Source organism: Ruditapes philippinarum, unplaced genomic scaffold, assembly GCF_026571515.1.
Source record: "Ruditapes philippinarum isolate M1 unplaced genomic scaffold, ASM2657151v2 ctg724_1_1_1_1, whole genome shotgun sequence".
Taxonomy (NCBI): Eukaryota; Metazoa; Mollusca; class Bivalvia; order Venerida; family Veneridae; genus Ruditapes; species Ruditapes philippinarum.
In genome coordinates, this window is record NW_026864586.1 from 174,475 (window position 1) to 194,456 (window position 19,982).

At 31.0% G+C, this 19,982-nt stretch overlaps 1 protein-coding gene across 1 annotated transcript in view; it reads left to right on the plus strand.

The window, feature by feature from the left end:
- LOC132726185 (uncharacterized) overlaps positions 1-19,982 on the plus strand; it is a gene marked incomplete at its 3' end in the record, with an annotated part of 86,132 nt that overhangs the window by 45,317 nt on the left and 20,833 nt on the right. Inside the window, 23 exon segments of the mRNA XM_060711457.1 lie at positions 554-600; positions 877-990; positions 1,382-1,489; positions 2,954-3,067; positions 3,256-3,300; positions 3,398-3,496; positions 4,637-4,662; positions 5,028-5,140; positions 5,760-5,939; positions 7,223-7,269; positions 8,156-8,196; positions 8,555-8,661; positions 13,617-13,736; positions 14,259-14,387; positions 14,625-14,680; positions 15,331-15,441; positions 16,246-16,359; positions 16,577-16,605; positions 16,786-16,880; positions 17,181-17,342; positions 17,877-17,920; positions 19,299-19,324; positions 19,608-19,726. Of these exon segments, the coding sequence (XP_060567440.1) occupies positions 554-600; positions 877-990; positions 1,382-1,489; positions 2,954-3,067; positions 3,256-3,300; positions 3,398-3,496; positions 4,637-4,662; positions 5,028-5,140; positions 5,760-5,939; positions 7,223-7,269; positions 8,156-8,196; positions 8,555-8,661; positions 13,617-13,736; positions 14,259-14,387; positions 14,625-14,680; positions 15,331-15,441; positions 16,246-16,359; positions 16,577-16,605; positions 16,786-16,880; positions 17,181-17,342; positions 17,877-17,920; positions 19,299-19,324; positions 19,608-19,726 (2,046 nt within the window).

A 19,982-nucleotide genomic window follows, 5' to 3' on the forward strand; every position in this document is an offset into this window, starting at 1 on the left:
TCAAATTTGTTAAAGAAAAGTATTTTAACAGTTCTAATTTTTAGATTTAAGAAATGAATTGAATGTGAAAGGTTGTAGTAAAGTAGCCCGAAATAGTCGTTATAGTCATACAATAGGTATATTTATACTGCGTTGTTTGACTTAATTGATCATATGGTACTACTAGGTTACACGATTAGTCACATTCATGTTGTTTGACAAGTATCTATTTCAGTTTGCATGATGTGCAAAATACTTTGCTTCGTTAGTAGATAGAAAATCTTCAATTGTGTTTAATATAAATAAAAAATAATCAATCTGGAAACAACATAGCAAGAAAAATTCAATTGATTAATTATCGCAAACAACTTTTATAGTTGAAACAGCTATTATAGGACATTTCGTATTAATTTAAAAGCAAATATCATGTGCAGAGCACGCAAAAATATTTATGGACAGTCTTTCCATATGAACTTACAATGCGCATTATAAAACATTGCAACCTTTGCACATGTTGAACACCTTAACAACTTACGACCTTCTGATAGTTTGGTTTCCTTTGTTATTGTTGCAGTGGTGAAAGCGAAAAAGTTTGTATCACCAGCAACATTGAACCACCAGGTATGTAATAACGTTGATCGTTTATAGGGATTCGTTGTTGTTGTTGTTGTTGTTTGTTTATAATGATCTTAAATGAGTGGGATTCTCTTCGAATAAATATAAACTTCGTGTGTGTTGGTAATATCAAAGAAGTTAAGTCGATATTTTTCATTACCATTTTAAAATACTTAATTGTTTCTAGTTATTGTACCAGCCTATCAACAGCTTCAATCACAGTTATTCTTTTGCAACTGATAATAGTTTGTGTTTGTACTATGCTTATCGTATCTAATACAGATCCATGTATATCAGCACCGTGTAAAAATTCAGCTACCTGTGAGAAAGATAAAGACACTGGAGGTTTTAGATGTCTATGTAGACCAAAAACATTCGGAAAAACATGCAAAAACAGTAAGAATATATACACCTTTGTGTTATAATCTTTTGAGTCGATGTAGTATACAACGTGGTTGTTTATGCAGATGTAATGGACAGCAAATACAGAATGTTATAACACAAATGTATCAATACGCTTTCTATTAAATTAGATATTGTTTAGAGCAATGGTAAATTAATACTACTTAATCTAGATGATAGAAGAATATGAAATAACTTTTCTTTTAATGATATTGATACATTTTGCATTTTAAATCTTTAATATCCAGTTGTTTTTATCAAAGCATTTAATATAAAAATCTAAAAAATAATATTATTCAAGTAGATAAAAGAACTCACAAACTCTCTTTGAAACTGATGTCATAATTCGTATTAGCTTTTGAGGTAACACTAGGTATCTTTTCAGGAATTGATCCATGTAAACCAGATCCATGTGTAACAAATAACACTTATTCATGTTTTGAGGGAGTTTGCTACTGTAAACCGGGATTTACTGGGAAAATATGTGAAAATAGTAAGTACGATTAAAGCCGTATATTTGTTTGCTTTGAGTGAATATGATATATAGACATCTATGTATAATGTGGATATTAATGTTTCGATATCTAATGCATAACACATTCACAAGATGCAAAACAATTTTTCTTTTTTATTGTATTCATATTAAGTACACAGATGCCCAGGAAAACAGACGCACGTAAAGAAAATGACGTCAAACATTCATTGGCAGCGTAAACATTGCGTAAATAAAAGTATTTATAGAGTCATCTTTGTTGCGTAACGTTTTACAATTTCATATTTAACAAATAAAACATGGCCTTGAGGGCAATATGCAAGTTTACGGACTTGTTAGTCAGACTCAGGCATATTGCCCGAAGCGCAGCCCGTAAAATTGCATTTTGCCTGAAAGACCATGCTTTATTTGTTATATTATACTTAAACTAAATCATTGCATCCCTTTTGTTGCTGTCATTTTTACTATTATTTGCTTTCAGATGATAATTGTATTTGATTATTGTGTGAAATATCTCAAATCCTAGTCGGATTTTTTTTATTACTAGTATTATTTTCAAGCGATTGAGCCAAAAAAAACATGCTCGTCTTTTCATCTTTTCATATTCGCTTAATCATTTTGACAGTTTGACAATATCGTCTGTTTGTGTTGTCGTGAAATTCGCACGTTGAGAAAGTCACGTTTAAACAGTCTATAAGAATTATGGACTGGGTAGCCGGTCTGTAAGCAAATTATGGACTGTGCGACGTTAAATTTAACACAGAAGAGCGTATGCAAACGAGATATAAAAATCGAAAATATTAAAATGTTTGTAAAAACAAAGCCCCAATTAGAGCTAATCTATATGTGATTAACGAAATGCACTCTTAAAATCAACACTCAAGTGGAATTTTAATAACTGAAAGTGTTTGGAACCGAGTTTCTTGCATATCAGACTGGCGTTTCCGTGAGTTTTACCCATACCGGAAATTTCATCTGGCATTGGGGTTTCCAGATGAGTCGCGTGCTGTACAATGGTACGTTAAGGATGACGTCATTTTACCGTTATGAATGAAGAGTAGTTACGGTTCCAATGATATAAATTTTCATTGAAAATAAAGATAAAGAATTTAAAATATAATGGAATATGGTAGAATTTGCAAGAAAAAATATCTGACATATGTTTGCGGTTCGGATCGGATATCCGTCCCGAGTTGCCTCGCCCATTTGCGGTTCGGATCGGAATATCCGTCCCTAGGTCACCCGCCCATATATAGAGGTTAATATTTGGCTGTTGCTCGTCATTATATGATTATGGCCCAGAGATGTCAAAAGTAAGCTGAGCACCGCAGGTGAAATTAATATTGTATGCATTTCTTTTGCCAAAAGTTACAACTGAAAAAGTTTATTTGCACGCAATGCAGTTGCATGAATTGTGTCATATGTTGATGCAAATACATTATTTATGTTATTATATTTTCATAGATATAAATGACTGCCCACAGAATGCATGTGAGGGAAAAGGAAGATGTATAGATGGTCTCGGAAATCATTCTTGTGAATGCTATGATCGATATGATGGGGAAAATTGTACTACTGGTGAGAAATTTAGTTCAATTTTTTTATAGTTTGATAATGTTGAGAAATGCATCATATTACAATTATACCAGTAAACATCATCTATTTCAATAATAAAAATTCAAAGTATCTATATTTACAAAGCGTTACTTGTTTTCAGAATATTGTGTCGACAGCAATTTCATTTGTTTTTTATTTCTTTTATACAGATAAATGTCCGTTAAAGAGAAGCGGAGTCATAAATTGTCCAACAAGTAGGTGATTTCTTTTTGCTATTCAATGTAATGTGAGATTTAACAAATAAGATGTTTTAATATTTGAGGAATCGCTTATACATTTGTAATTTTTTAGGTGACTGTGAACCAGATCCTTGTAATGGGCGAGGCGTTTGCTCTGTTGGCGGTAATTGCACTTGTTCATATGGATACTCTGGACTTAAATGCGAAACACGTAAGTTTTTTTTATTAATTTAGGATGCCTTAAACCTATATAGTATACGAATCAAACTTAAAATGGGATTTATTGAATAATTATCGCATGGTTTGTATCTTTTCCTTTGTTCTTACTAACCCATTATACTCAGTACACTTTAATGAAATTTTGAAAACTGTATTGATATATAGCAGTTCCGTTTTTTTCATTGATTCATACAGGAAAAAAAACTCGACTGCTATTTAGTGTCCAACTTTATTTGTCATCCAATGAAAACGATGTTTTTCTGTGCGTTAATTTTCATAGAAGAACGAAAGTCGATACTTTATCGAATTCCGTCCATAGTCGACTTCTATTTTTCATAGTACTTCATAAAACCGCATAGTGACGTAATAAAGTAAATGATAATGAGGCCAAATAAAGCTTGACACTAAATATGTTAGTATTCATCCGTGCAGTTCTACAGAAATTAGAAACATCCTCCTGTCGCTATCGCTCCCGCCGAAGTTAAACAGCACGGATGAACACTAACATATACATAGCTGTTGAGTTTTTTCACACCTTGTATATATAAATGTAGTTTTTTTTTCACAGAGGCTTCAATGGGGCAGTGGTAACGAACATTCCCAGTAGCAAAAAAATGGAATCAATGAAATAAAATAAAATATATAAATAAATACAATGAAAAATATAAACAAAGATAATTAATGAAATGAAATTTACTCTCATTTACAATGAATTATTTCAACTGAAAAAACCCTTTAATCTTGAATCAATATCGGTAACAGTTTACCAATCTGTCTCTAACATTGGGTGTCTTTTGTATATCTTTTTTGGGGGCAGCGAAAACAACTTGAAAAAAATGCCTTATCATTAATAACTGTAATGTAGCTAACGATTTATTTATTTATTTATTTACTTATTTATTTATTTATTTATTTATTCATTCATTTCTATCACAAAAAAGAAAACATTATGCCATTGCGATAAAACAGTTATAGTATATGAAACAAGTAAGTTACGGGGATATAACACTTGCTTGGCGACATCTCGGGATGTTCAGCAAGTGAAGCCAAAATTCTTAGTGGTGTTCAGTTTCTCCTAACATGATTTCGTTTGGAAAAAAAGATAAGGTACATATATCTTCATATTTTTCAGCAAAATGTAATATATCGCCAACTGCTGTAAGTATTCATTACATTCTATATATGTTTACTTATTATTTTTTTAGATTAAGTAAATGTAATGAATCATTTACTAACTTTCTTGATTCATGATCAAAACACAAGCAATATTTGATCTAGGAAACTCATTCATTTATCGTTTGTTTATAACGTCATTTCATGTGTATCTCAATGATATTAGTCTCCCTTTAACATTTGATTTTGTACATGCCAATTTATTATATACATGCCTTTATTACTAGCGCTTTCGTTCTTTTGATACGACACAAAAGCAGGTAAGAACGGATTTTCTTCTCATTTTAAATTCTTTCCGAAAAACTATTATTATGTCATAACAACGAAAATCGTTTTTTTGTCATTCACAGAATGGCGGGTTTATTTCTCCTTCTCCTAAAGATGGAAGCACGTTGATATGTTACGAACATCAGGGCAATATATCACAATGCAATTTGCGTCTTTATATTGCTGCTACATCAGGGTAATTGTAACTTCTAGGTTATTTCAGAGTAAAATAAGCAAGTGACAGGTTAAAGAATGATGATCAAATTCTTAATTTATTAGTTTAATAACTGCATTTTATTTCTGTAATTATTCTCCTGACAGAATTAATTTCCAAAGCCTAAGTTTCCTTGAGCAAGAAACGTTACACTTATTGCTTAGTTATGGATTGATTTGTTACTTGTGTCTCTAAATGTACAGTTCTGAAAGTTAATTTTTTCAAGTAAAATCATCCTTTGTGAATCACATTTTCAGAATCAAGCCAAATTTATGCATTCTAAATGCAACAAATTTCTTTCTCGACCTTTTAAATTTTATAAGTTACATATTAAACTACTGAACAAAATAATTTTTGTTAGGACTTGTACTTCAATACTTAAAATATGATAATTTATTTTAATGTGCTGTAATTTATGCCTCGTAAAATGATGATAATATTGTTAATTTTCAAATTTCTATAATTTATTTATTTTGTATGCATGATTCATTGTGTATTAATTACTTGTATACAGCAATGCACAATGCTAGATTTCAAATATACAGTTTTGTTGTAAAAATATATTTTCTATTTAAAATTGATTATTTTTTAAATTCCGTAGCTCACTTCCTGTGATAAGCACAGAAACAACAGTTGAACTAGAAAATATCATATTAGTAGACTCTGTCAAAAACTCATCAGTTCTACCGGGTATTTCCTCTATCAACTCAGTAGATATAACAATAGATGGAAAAATGAACAGTACAAACCAACAATATTTATGTGTAAAGGCAACATATGCGTAAGTTTTCCAAATACAAATGATTTATTTAATTAACAAGTAAGGTAAACCTTCACTTTTTTTCGTGTAATTAATAATCACTACAAAATAATCAAAATTTATTTGATTAATTTGAAAGGTAACTTAATGAGTGGTCTTGAGTGATGGTTATTTTAATTAAGGTAGCTCGCTACTTTCCGACCGAAATTTGACAACATCTAAGATCTTGATGATTTTTTGTATGCAAACATATAGATATGTAAGCTTTACTTCTGCAGTATTATTTTATAAATAAACAGGGTTACTATGACGTCAACGCGCCCTCTATCGGTGGCGGCGAAATTGCGTCTTTTTCTCAGTAAACCAATCTGTTCTTAGCAATTTTCATCCGATTTCCTTCGTTTTAATTTTATAGTGTTCAGTAAATGTATGTTTTTGTAATGATATCTTTCTTTAACATTTGCTTAATAGTCTGCGATTCTACGTCATTTGTCTCTACATTCTGACGTCCATATGCAAATACCGCGCGATATCGCAATAAAGATTGTGTAATAAAATAAATTCAACACGGTGAACTTTGCTATAATTTTTCGAGCGTTTAGCGAGAAAGTGAAGGAAAATATTGATGCAATAAAAATATAGGGTCAACGCGTAAGATATTTTGCTATTACTGTTTTAAAATAAAATAAAAGGAATGTAACGTAATGGTTTTGGTGGCGTTAATAAACGTTGGAGTTCAAAGAATAGTACCAAATAACAATTTTCTTACGTCAAACATTACGATTGTAAGTATAAACAACACAGGAACTTGATGAAATGTATATTTTGTAAATTGGTGATTATTTTCTCATTGAAAGCATGCGCTAGATCAGCAAATTTACAATGTTTAATCGTAAATACGTTTCTAATTTGCAGGACGCAGTCTCAATTAAACATCTTTTAATTTTTATTTTATATTTTGATGTTTGTAATGAAAGAGTGAAAAGTGTTATATTCTTATATGAATTAACTAGTTTCAGCGAAATAAAATAAGATTCACATATTGCTGTATGAATAGTAACGCTGTTTATATGTAAAATAATGCTGCAGAAGTAAAGCTTACATATCTATTTTTATGTATACCAAAAATCATCAAGATCTAAGATGTTGTCAAATTTCGGTCGGAAAGTGGCGATCTACCTTAAGTGGTGTACACAGATAATAGAATGAAGAAGTAAATATGATAAAACAGATAGCCTTTTATATACTGTTGAAATCCATATTTTGTTAATACCTTGTATTGTAAGAAAAAGTATATATTTCAGAACGTCAAACTCAAAGTCATGCTACGGAATCAGCATTTTCTCTAACCGTAAGTTTAAAATCATTTGATATGCATAAAGTTCATCAATGTTTAATGAACGTACTTTGGGTCGTATTGTTGTCAACTCAGATCGTGTTGTTGTCAACTCGTAGTTTTCTCAATAGTCTTATTCCATGGTTGTCGCAATTTATCTGAAATAATGATCTTATATTTTGTCACATTACTTTCTATTAAGGAAATAGATCTTCATTTTGAGTGATCTGTTTTAAAATATAGCACGGTATGGAGTTCAGATACGCAGTAATATCATCACGGAACTACGATAGACCGGTGGGGACATTTCAACTTCATGAATTCCCGATTTCATCTTCATGAATTCCCAATCTAACTTCGTGAATTCACGATTTTAATTTCACGAATTCAACTTAGTGAATTCACGAATTTACGATTTCAATTTCAACAGTCCACGAACAGGCTCAATCAAACCGAGCCTGCTCGTTTTAAAAACATACCTTTCTGTATAATACTCCTGGCGGCAATACTGCATTGCCCGATACTCTTTTTTCTTTTCTTTTTTTACATTTATAAAATTGCATTCCTTTTTGCGTTTGTATAAGAGCGAGATTGTACATGTTTTTTTAGATTATTTGGTATCTGCTAATCCTGTTTATGACGTTAGAGGAAAAAAATAAAATGATAATGCGTTTTAAGCTTTATTATAAAATAATTCATTTCGAAAATTTCATAAAAAATAACTGAATATTATAACAATTGCACTTTTTCCGGGTATAAATGCACGTATTTTATCATTTAAGTAAGTTGGTATGTCTAATTTAAAAGCTTATATTATAATTCTTTAAAAATGTTGAATTTAATTAATTTAATGACAAACTTTATGATGAATATGTGTATGATCAAAGTTTTATTATTTTAGCTGAAGTCGACAAAACAAGCCGAGCTTACAACCAAATAAATGTAAGTTATATGATAAAGATGAGCATATTTAATTCACTTTTGTCCTGTCCTTACAAAATAACACTCAGTTTCACTTACGTCGCATCTTCCAGGATTCCTTATAAAGAATAATGGCAGTCAAATGATGAATGGCCTAATGAAACACATAATTATTTACCTATGATGATAACGCTTAAGCAGATATATTATGCATTTGTTGTCCACGCCTCTGAAACAATTATTGAGGATTGAAACATGAAACAGAAACAGAACCAATTTAGTAAAATTGTATTAATAAGATTGTAAACTTAAAAAGAATAATATATAAAATTCATACTATTAAAACAATATCTTTCATAAAACATAAATGATTTTGCAGGCAACAGTTAAATTTGAACAGCCGACTTTAATAGATGGCAGTAGAATCATATGCAGCGTTGGGGAGAGATGTCAAGTTCTGTTGTACACAACTATTGCTTCAAATCGGTGAGTTTATTATTTGTAAATAAGTCGATTAAATTATGAAGCTGTATAACCAAATTGAACCAAACTCGATTTTTCATAAACATACACTTCTCAAGACTGGAACATGTATTTTCGTGCGCAATGGTAAGCAAGCGAATTGTTCTTTTTTTTCCGGCTGTTTCAGAATTTTACATTGGTTAGCTGCTTTGTCCCAATTTGCTACAGCTACCGAAATTCTATACAGATCTATTTATTGGATACATACGTTTTGTATTTTAAACACAATTTTAGAAAATAAGACATCTGGTCATTTAGGTTGCTAAGATTGCATTAGTAAAAGGAGATAAAATATGCACTAACTTAAATTAGTACGAATCGTTTTGATTGCTGAAAATGATGTTTGGGACGGTACCCACCAAAAGGCAAAATCACACTTCAATTGTTTTGTTTGAAGTTTTAATATCAGGATTAACACTTCGACAGGTTATAACCTTAGTCTTTGAGTATATTTGTAAATTTAAGTAATTTCATCGAATTCACTCCGGCTTGCAACTAACAGCATTCACAAAACTCACATACAAGGACTAGACGAAGCAAGACGGTGTTTAAAGGGAGACATAGGCAAAATTGTCATTTCTTCGTTTTGAATTTTTCATTTATTATTCCGTAAATGTCCTCAAAATGAATACATTAGGCAGTCACAGGAACAAACCCTTTTTCCTTTCAAAAAATAAAATGATGGTTCTCAAACTGGACCCGCGTGGGTCAGGTTATGAATGACTTACACTTGTTTCAATCATACAATATACTCGGTGATTCTGTGGACGTCTAAATTTCGTTCAAAACATATAGATACATTTACGCTATATTTAATTGATATAGAAGTCCATGCTTGGACTTTAAAAAATGTCATTTTAGCGTGATTGGGGTTCGTAAGATCATTTTAATATTTTGTCATTAATTTGTCTAAGTGTCCCTTTAAGAACTGTCAATCATACAGTTTTCCACTTGGTCCTTAGATGCAATCAAAAAAGAAAAAAAGCGTAGCGTCTCACTGCAAAAGTGTTATACATCAATACTGCAATATCTAAAAAAAAATTGGGTCATAGCCTTTTTTTCTAAAACGTTTGAGAAATGTGGTGACGAAAGCAGAAAAACTACAATGACCAATGCTCCTATAAAGTTCAAATGCAATTTTTATCATTTTCGTTTTTTAAATGTTGAATTCTGCTTAAGACGGTGTTTAGGACGCGAACGGTTATTTGTACCTTCTAGTTACGTCCATGAACATGCTCAATCAAAACGAGCCTACAATCTTTTTGATTCTGTCCTTTGGGGTTTCCTTTCTCTATTTTATGAACCATATCTTACAAATTTTAAAATTAAATCTGAATAACGAAGTTAGAAATTGGTAAACCATGTACCTTATATATAGTAGCGATAGCCTTTTTGAAGAAGTATACCAGTAATATAGTAATATATAAATGGTGATAATTAAATCCACATAATTGCACGCCTAAAATACATACAATTTTATACAGATATTATCAAATGAAATCTAGATTGCTCAGAGGATCACATTGTATATTGCTTAATGTGAAAGCCTTATTTGAATAACAAGCAAGAAAAGTTTTTTTTTCTCTTGCATTAAAAATAATAACTTATCATTGATATATTTATGTGCCAATGAAGTATATAGGGCAGAAAAATCGTTAGTACTGACAGATGAAGTTTGATAATTCCTAACTTTAAATTTATCTTAACTTTCACTTGCGTTTTTATATAACCAGAAAAGGTTTTTGCCCGTATTTTCATACTGTTTAACAATATTTAATTACATTTGCTGTAAAAACAATAAGTCAAATGAATCAGTCTAAACAAATAAAACATACTGGTAGCACAAGGAGTAAAATTATCAAAGAAGCGAGCTTTGTAATGATGTTCATGTTATTTTGGAATCAATTATCTTATATGAAGTTTGGAGTTTTCTGTCATCGAAATGGCCATTATAAAGTTAGAAATACTAAAATTTGACTGTCTACAATATACATTTCAAAAACAAATGTTTCAGAATAAGCACTGATAAAAGTACTGATAAGATAGAGAAAAACAGAATTCCTAAATAAAGCTTTACACGTCAAAATGGAAAATCAATGCATTTTGTTAAACATTTATAAAATGGATATGTCATACGATAATTATGTTATTGGCCGCCTTGTCAACCGCAGCTAAAGCAAATCTAGAGTGGAAGATTGATATATAATTTCTACGATGTCGTAAAGTAAAGTGAGTAACAACAATTAAAAATTACAAACTTAATTTGATTGAGTCTGTGTATGACATATAATGAAAAATGCACCATTCCTTATGCCTTTGGCGCCGGTTTGAGCAGTATTCAATATTCATCAACATATACCGGGATACATTATCACCAAGGACCAGAAAAATACAACAACATTCAAGAGAAGTAAAAGACAACATTTTATATCTACAATACGGCACATGAAACCTGATGCTTTGAAGTATAAATGTAGGGAAAAGGGAGATTCTTGGAAGTAATGAAAACAACAAACTATGATATAATTAATAAACAAAGGTTTGCTTGAGCCTGTGCATGACAGTTGATGAAATAGGGCATATCCCCCACTCACCCTCCCTAGTTCCGGCTTAATTAGTATAAATAGGCGGACATCAGTGATCTCAAAGATCCAGATAATGATATGAAGTATTTGGAAAAATTTTACAGCTGCAACTTGGCACTTGACAACTTGACAGCTGCTGTTGTGACGTATTTAAATCTAGAAAAGTGGTCATACATATGAAGGAATGAAATCAGTAAAATTATATTAAAAGTGCAGACAAAGTTTGATTGAGTCTGTCCATGAGAAAAAATAAAGATGGTTTTGTGGTTTTGTAATGTTATATGTTTCTGGTCCTTTGGAATACATTCCAGCATATTAATTCTACAAATGAAAACCACGAAAACGTATCACAAAATCAGTCAACATTGCCTATCGTTTAAATACTTAAGAAACATTAAGACCTGTGTATGTATTATATACTGTATTATTTTACCTCTTAAACAATATACATTATGAAAATAACGTGAAAACAAGTTGTCATGGCTAGAATAACCATTCTACCCTTTGACGTGAAAAGTTGATTTCCGAGTGCGCTCCGTGAATCAAATATTCTAATCCGACAGGTACTCTCTCAAAATGCATGGCGGAACACCACTAAAATACAAAAAAACAAAGATAACATAAGGATAGCATTCATTGAACGTATTACTAATCAATTTTGCTTTATAGCGAAAACATAATACTAGCCACTGAAACTTGAAATATAGCAACTATAAATAATTAAATGCTTAAATATCCATTTCAGTTTCAACTCAACTTTCAAAAAAAAGAACGAAGTCGCAAATACATACTATTTGACAGAAATCTCAGAATCTGATGCTAAAATATTTGGAATAAAATACAGTTAATCAGCTTGGTGTCTTGTTATATAGATTAATAGATAGACGTGCTATTACATGAACTGGTATACTGGAATCTCTGATATCTGGTATTAAAATGTTCTGTTGCTCTATTAAACCTATGTTTATATCAGTTGAGGATAGTTTTGAGAGATATATTGGTTCCTGGAATATACGAGTATATTATTGAATGATTTAAGAAAGAGTTTGAAATTGTTGTTTTGATAACTTCTGGACATTTTATAATTTAAGACCCAGTCACCAGGCTTAGTCACGCTAAGGAAAATGAAATCAATACGGAAAAGTATCCGGAGAAAAAATGATACAAATTTATATTTGTGTTTTTTGACATTTTGCTCATTGTTTGCAGTCGAGTGGAAGTGAATTGGCTTTACATTTAAAATGATTGACTATCATATTTTCACTGACCGAACTCGATCACGTAACATCCTGTATAATGCCATGTGTTAAAAAACATTGACCTGGCACTTCATTAACTTTCGTAAAGGTCATTTGAATAAACAGTGGCCAGTATCTATCGAACATATCGATATATTTGCTAACTACATTCGTCAGTGAGGTGTGGTGTATTGGTATAGATGTCGGACTACCTATCTGATGGTCTCTGGTTCGATTCCTTATCAACACAGCGATAATTTTCTATTTTCTTTTTAATTTACTTGCAAGATTTTATTTGAAATTGTTCTACTTCACATGGTTTAAGAATAACTTTTAAATGAAGTTTTTATACACAGTTATATTAGTACATTCAGCGGTTCTCTTTGTGATAGTATGCAGTCGTTATTGAAATACAACAATGATAGTACACGCAAATAAAAGGTTTGCAATAGTTTTAAGAGAATGGCAATGTTAAAACTAAAACAAAATAGAAGAAAATCAGTTGCTGAAATATAGGATTCGAACCTACTAGTTTACGTCCTCATTCTTCAATAGAAACCCCTTTACCAACTGCGCTAAGAGGGATTTTTACTTGATACCATTTTTACAATTGGATATTTACATTCATATCGATTTGCACTCAGATCGGAACGTTTACGGAATATACCGACTACAGAGTCAAATGCAAGAGTGCCAGGGCAATATTGTTGGACAATAAATGTTTCAATAATAGGGCCACATCGAAATTGGGGAAATAAAAATGAAATCTACGGTAGCCAAAAGATGCCACCTTATACAATTCGTTTTTATACGTTATAGTTTTTTAAATGATTTGGAATTCAATATATAATAACAACGATCAACTGTATGTTTATTATTTAAATTTAAACAAAACTAACATTATGCTTTTAGAGCAAGGACCGTTATACAGTACAAGTTTTCTTTTAAAAATACACGCAAAAATCGTCCAGAAAAAATGCTTGCTTAATGCTATTCTCATTTCACTTTAAATTAATTGTCCTACGCGTTTGTGTGGAATTTAACGCATCAAATTTGCTATACTCGTGCAAAAATGTCTTATATGTTTATATTTTAGGTCTTCCTGCGAGACAAAAATTTCGTCAGTTGGATCTGTTCCTGGACAATGTGATACAGATGATAAAGATAATGATGCAGACGATACAAATCAAACTGCTAAACTAACTTCTCCATGCTGGTAATACATGTTAATTAATGTTTGAAAAACGTTGCATACATATCTGTTACATTTCTTACATCACAGCCTAAAAATGATGGAAACCATAGTCGATCAAATATAATTTGACTCCGACTATGTTTCCCAATTTCTAGCCCCTCCAAACACCCCCTTTCTAATACATAATTTAAGGATTTCGTTAAATGTTCTAGGATTTCCTAATGCAGTTGTTATTTACTATCATAAATGGATATAATCACTTTATGTCCTGCCTTTTGTGCCTTTTTTGATGTTGGTTTTTGAGTTTAATTTTACATGTGTTATAAGATGATTTGGGTCTTCTATATAGCCACTTATGTTCTTTTTCAACCTACAAAAATTTAAAGGTTCATGTGTTTGAATCGAAATTTATTTGGATATATAATAAGCTTAAGTAATTAATATTCTTTAGCTAATCACATCAAGTATCGTGATGTTTGTAAGCAAAAATATATTTGAAGATAAATGATACATCATTTTAATATGTATCATTGTTAATCATAGTGAAGATGTAATCTCATCAACTGACGAAGTGACAGTATACAACGCACATCCACGTGGACAATCATGCGTTACAGAAGCTTCTGTTGTTTACAATAGTACTGGGGAGAAACAGATTTGTTTTCAATCCGGGTATGCATTATGACTTTTTGTTATTGCAAAAGATTATTCGAGAAAAGGCTTCCGCTAAACATTTACATGTATGTCTGTACACGTTGAGCACGTGATAATATCAACTAATTAATTAATTTAAATACCAGTATTTATTGAATATGTATAAAATACAAATGCGTCTTGACTATTCATTATAATTCATAAGCATATTTTTCAAAATGTCAATGTTGATTTATTTTACAATACTTTTTGCAGTTATTCCTTTTACCAACAGTTATGTTACACAGTAGGTGTGTACGCTGATAAAAAAGGTAAATGCTGGTTCAAACAATATTTTGTCTTTTTTATAACGGGTAAGAATATAACTATATTCATGTGGGTTTTTGTTGTTGTTGTTGTTGTTGTTGTTGTTTTTGATTTATTTTTTAACAATTTCTTCAATAAGTTCAATAATACAACCTTCAACGCTTCAATCTTACTTAGATACTCATAATTGACAATTTATGTATTCTCAGGTTGCGAAATATATGTTATACTATGATAATACTTTCACAAGAAAGTAAGTTGTTCAATATTGAAATTAATGATTTACTTCAATTGTATAGACCTTTTCACAATGCGTCTTTTTATGTGTAGATTAAAAGTTATGCATCAAAGTTCACATGTCAGAATCAAATGTCTTGTAATCAATTTAATTCAAACATTTTCAAAATTATATTTCTATACAACTTTGCATCAAAATATATTTAGTTCTGATACTGATAATTTATCCAGTTAGTTAGGTCAGAATGTCATATTGCTTAATCCTTACGAAATTGTTCTTTCTCGCATTGTATTTGTTTTGCTTCTGCCCTACGCAGAACGCTCACACGGGAATAACGTCCACATTGCTATGAAATTGGTGTATTGTTAAAAGGTCTATATTACAAATGTTGTTGAACTTTCTGCTTGCATTCAATAGATCCGTGTTCCATTTCACCTTGCCAGAACAAAGGACAATGCTTACTCGCAGGCCACGACAATTTTACTTGTATATGTCCAGACAAATATATCGGTGATAAATGCGAGCAAGGCAAGTATGACAGTTCATTTAATGATGTATGTGTAAATGTGGCGTTTTTACTGTTGAAACAACTAGGTATACAGTACGTTCTAAGATAACTGCAATGTCATTGGTTCAAACAGTAGTCAAAGAACAAATCATAAAATCATATTCAATGGGTGTAGTATCATATTCACTGTGTGAAATTGAATTTTACAATCTAACCTTAAAATCGGACCAATTTTCAATAACCTTAGAGCAAAGACAATTACTTCGCATGCGTAAATCATATTCACTCAGTGAATGTGATTTACGCATGCGTAATGTTAACTAGGTATAGTATCATTTTCACTGATATAAAATAGGAAAAAAATCATAGTCAATGACCATATAGCATAGACTATTTAGAATTGTTGCATTTTGTTCTTTGTTAAAATTGTATATACTTCCTTTAATAGATAAAAATTACACCGCAATTATAATTACATTGACAACTTGTTTTCATATTAGGCCTTATTTTTGTGCATTTTTTTTTTCTTTCTTTCTTTTTTTGTAATCTTAGCCTGGTCGTATTATAAAACAATTATAATAGATTAATGATCCATTGAATATAATGTGATATTCACTGGCAAAATGTCATTTTGACTCCGGCTATAACCTCGGTCAATATAACATTAACAGGTGCATATCACGTCATATTCAACAGCTCACTAGTCAATAATTGTATGCTTTTTACATCGGTCCATAATCATTTAATCATTAACATCATTTATATCAATATTCATTTTCCAATATAATTTTCACCGATTTTGTCTGTTTAAATTTGTATACTAGGACCCTGCCATACAAGTGCCAATAATTGCCAAAATGAAGCATATTGTCAAATAGATAATGGTGTAACTACATGTATATGTAAGGCTGGGTTCTCAGGGCCAACTTGCAGCAACGGTAAGTTCGTGGAAAACAGCTTTATACTAATAATAATTATAATAATAATAATGTATATAACAACTTTATTCTCACTTAAGAATGTTCCTTCAATAATTAAAACAAACATCAAATATAGGATTTAGTGGTCGAAATCATTTAATATTGTTAAATAAATCACTATTAAAGTTTTTTATTCTGATTCCGATAAATACTATTTAATTGTTTTATATTGCAGCTTCGGCAGGACTGTCCTCCACGTCTGCTGTAAGTTATGAAATATCTCTTTAATATCTATTTATCAATGTATTTTTAAACAGCTAGTAAATCTTGGCATATTCGTTTTTAAAGATGTTGTTTAAATGTATTTTATAGCGCGTGTTATCATGATATTTAAAAGTAGTTGTTGTCCAATATTGATGTTAATAATTTTTACCATGTTTATAGGGATTTACTGACACAGCCAAACCAAAGGTTATATTCTGTGTTTTAAACCAAAAATGTAGTTTTGCATTGATTGTCAGCCATCATTCGAGCCATACGTAAGTTTTAATTTATTTCAGAATAGTTTGTAATAAATTATTTTTTTTATATCTGGACAGACATAGAAACATATTAAAACATAAAACGATTATCATTTATAAAGTTTACACTTTCATAATGCATGTAGTACTTGTACAAATGTTTATGTAAGTACTAGATTAGTTTACATATCCTTTCGTTCCCACATCACACTTTAAAACGGTAAGTAGTTAAAAGACAATGCATTATTCACTTATTTAATTCATTATTTCTATTTATAAAACGAACGTCTTCTTAATTTTTTCTTCTTGTTTTTGTAGACCCACTGTGTCTGCAGGATATGTTGATCCATCACTGCTATTGGAAGAAATCGAGATTGTTGATAGATTACCAATTCAAAACAGTCATCAAGCTAATATCAGACTTAAAACTACACAATTGGGTTCAAAAGTTTTGTGCATTCAGACAAAAGACATAAACGGGTATGAATATTCAAATAAATGATTGTCATAACCCTGTTTAAAGGGGTGTTCAGAAGCCACATGGTAGATAAATGGTCGGTTGGTTCGACTCTTCGTTGTATGGAAAGAAATTCCTATTTATATACGTCGTTTATAACGTGACCTTATTTAACGCGGTCAGTGCCCACAAAATATTAGACCAAAAGAGACGATATAACGGTCAGCAGGAGAAAAATACGATTACTTTATAAAAATACAACATGTAAATTTATAGCATATAGCTGGTATAACTTTTTTGGTTGTTTTTTCTATCGTACCAAAGCGAGTTCTTACATGGTGCTTGAGAAAATTATTTCTGTTGCTGCAATTTCATTGTCTATACTCTATACAAAACTTTGGCGCTAACGCGGACCTACATAGGGCGTTCCCATAAATGAACTTTTTCAACACGAACGTAAAAGATCGGTTAATGTAAACGTTTTTCATTTACCCTATACATTGCCTTAAAAAGTTGCTGCCAATAAATAATAATTCAAGTGCTTATTTTATTGACAGTGTAAACAGAGACGAGATTTGTACCAAAGTCGAGGTTGTTTCAAGTGAGAAATTTTTCATTTTTATAGAAAATAATTGTATTAAAAACGAATTAGATTCATTTTCTGATACCCTAATTCTATTTCTAGAAGAACAAAGTTTAACGCAAGATTGGTTAACGTAAGTCTTGAACACAAGTATAAGGGTGAAAGGTCATATAGTATTTTCCACATGTACCGCGTCTTTGCCCATTCCGCTGTTATCAGAAAATGTGTTGATTTGCATACGGAGCGCCACCTATGCACTGTTTCTACTATTACGAGGAATCGGAAATGTTGCTTTTTGTATTGGGACGGAAATTAATAGAAATGTTTTCATTTCAATACAAATTCAGTAAGTAATATAAAATCCACAGCTTTACACTATGTATTGAAAATGTGTTTGTATCTTGCCCCATATTTAACAATAAAACTTTTGACAAGTGAGGATCGTCCGCTGAACTGTTGTGACGTCATTTCCCGCGTAAGAAATTGTACTGGCCCGGCGAAGTCAAAAAGGCCATCAATTTACATTTTAAAAATCGAATATTTTCTTGCTTTTACATTTAAAAAAATGGTGTAACAAATTTACTGTAGGACTTTTTCACTTGATTACAAACCAAATACAAAAAAATGTGATTTCTGTCCTCATTGGATTAAATTAAGATATTGCTCTGAGGGAGGGACAGTATTTAGTCCTCAAGTCCTCAGTGTAAACAAGCTAAATAATACAACAGACAGTTTTTTATATAACTTCATGAAATATAAAAAAGAGTATGTTGTAAACTTTCAGACAGTTGATGATAAAAAACTTTATCTAAAGTTAAATGTTACCTTTTTAAGTAATCGTGCGAAAATGGATACCGTACTTTTCATTTCAAGAGTTACCCCGGTATAATTTAGAGGTTAATACTTGGTTGCTGCTCGGCATTATGCGATAATGGCCCGAAGATGTGCAAAGGTGGTCTGAGGGCCGCAGGCCCGAAGGACATTATAAACTCGAGGGCCATTATCGCATAATGTCGAGCAGCAACCAAGTATTAACGTCTTTAATACCTATGTCCGAAATACGGCATTTAGACATCGCCGCTAATCTTGGTCGTCGCCCTTTCTAAGAAACGTACAGTTGTCAATGTAAACAAAATATGTAGAAACATAGGTATCAAAGTGCTCTTCATTGTCAGTTGCCCACGTTATATTTCCGTACATACTACATAAAAAAGAAATATACCAAATATATACTGTGGGTAACCGACGATGTTTAGATCGAAACCGCAATATATGGCAGATATTATTAATCTGATTATTGTTATACAACTTAAAAAAATAACAGATATGATTAACGCCAAAACTGATTTAACTTCTTACAATAATGTGAATAATTATGATTTAACATTATTTTTAGATGTCATCTCCTTGTACACGTTTAAGGTACGTTTCCTTTTAAATTATTATTCTTTTCAAGAATTAAAAAAAGCAAGACAGTAGAGATGAAAGGCGAATCATTGTATTCCAAAATGTATCATACATTTAATAATAACATCGATACGAAATAATTGTATTTCTTACACTGATTCGTTACATGCTTGTTATCAAAATTGTATATACAAATATACAATATATGTTGATTTGCTCAATCGTAACGTTTAGATTAGACTATGATTAGTTGAACATGACACATTTTTTTATTAAATGCAAATCTTTTGTTCGCAAGGATCGACCTCATTTTGTTGAGCCAAGTTTGCCCACAGATGCCGAAGTAGAATGTATTGCGGGTGGCCCGTGTCATGTGCTCTATCATGTCACTCCTGGTACAGGAAATGAAAAGGAATGGTACTCACTTTACTTCCTTTTTGTTGTTGTTTTTAACTTCAGTTTACTTTTTTCATTCAAATGATCTGACGTGTTATTTGACAAAAAGATATCAAAAATATCGCACAGTCATGATTTAAGAATATATACAATCATTGACAAGCAAAAATAAGCTTTTCCATTATTAGGTTTGATTTAACCATTAATATATAAGATGTGTTAATATTTAATCAAGCTTGGTGTGTGCATCATTAAAACAGTTATAACACAGTGAAAA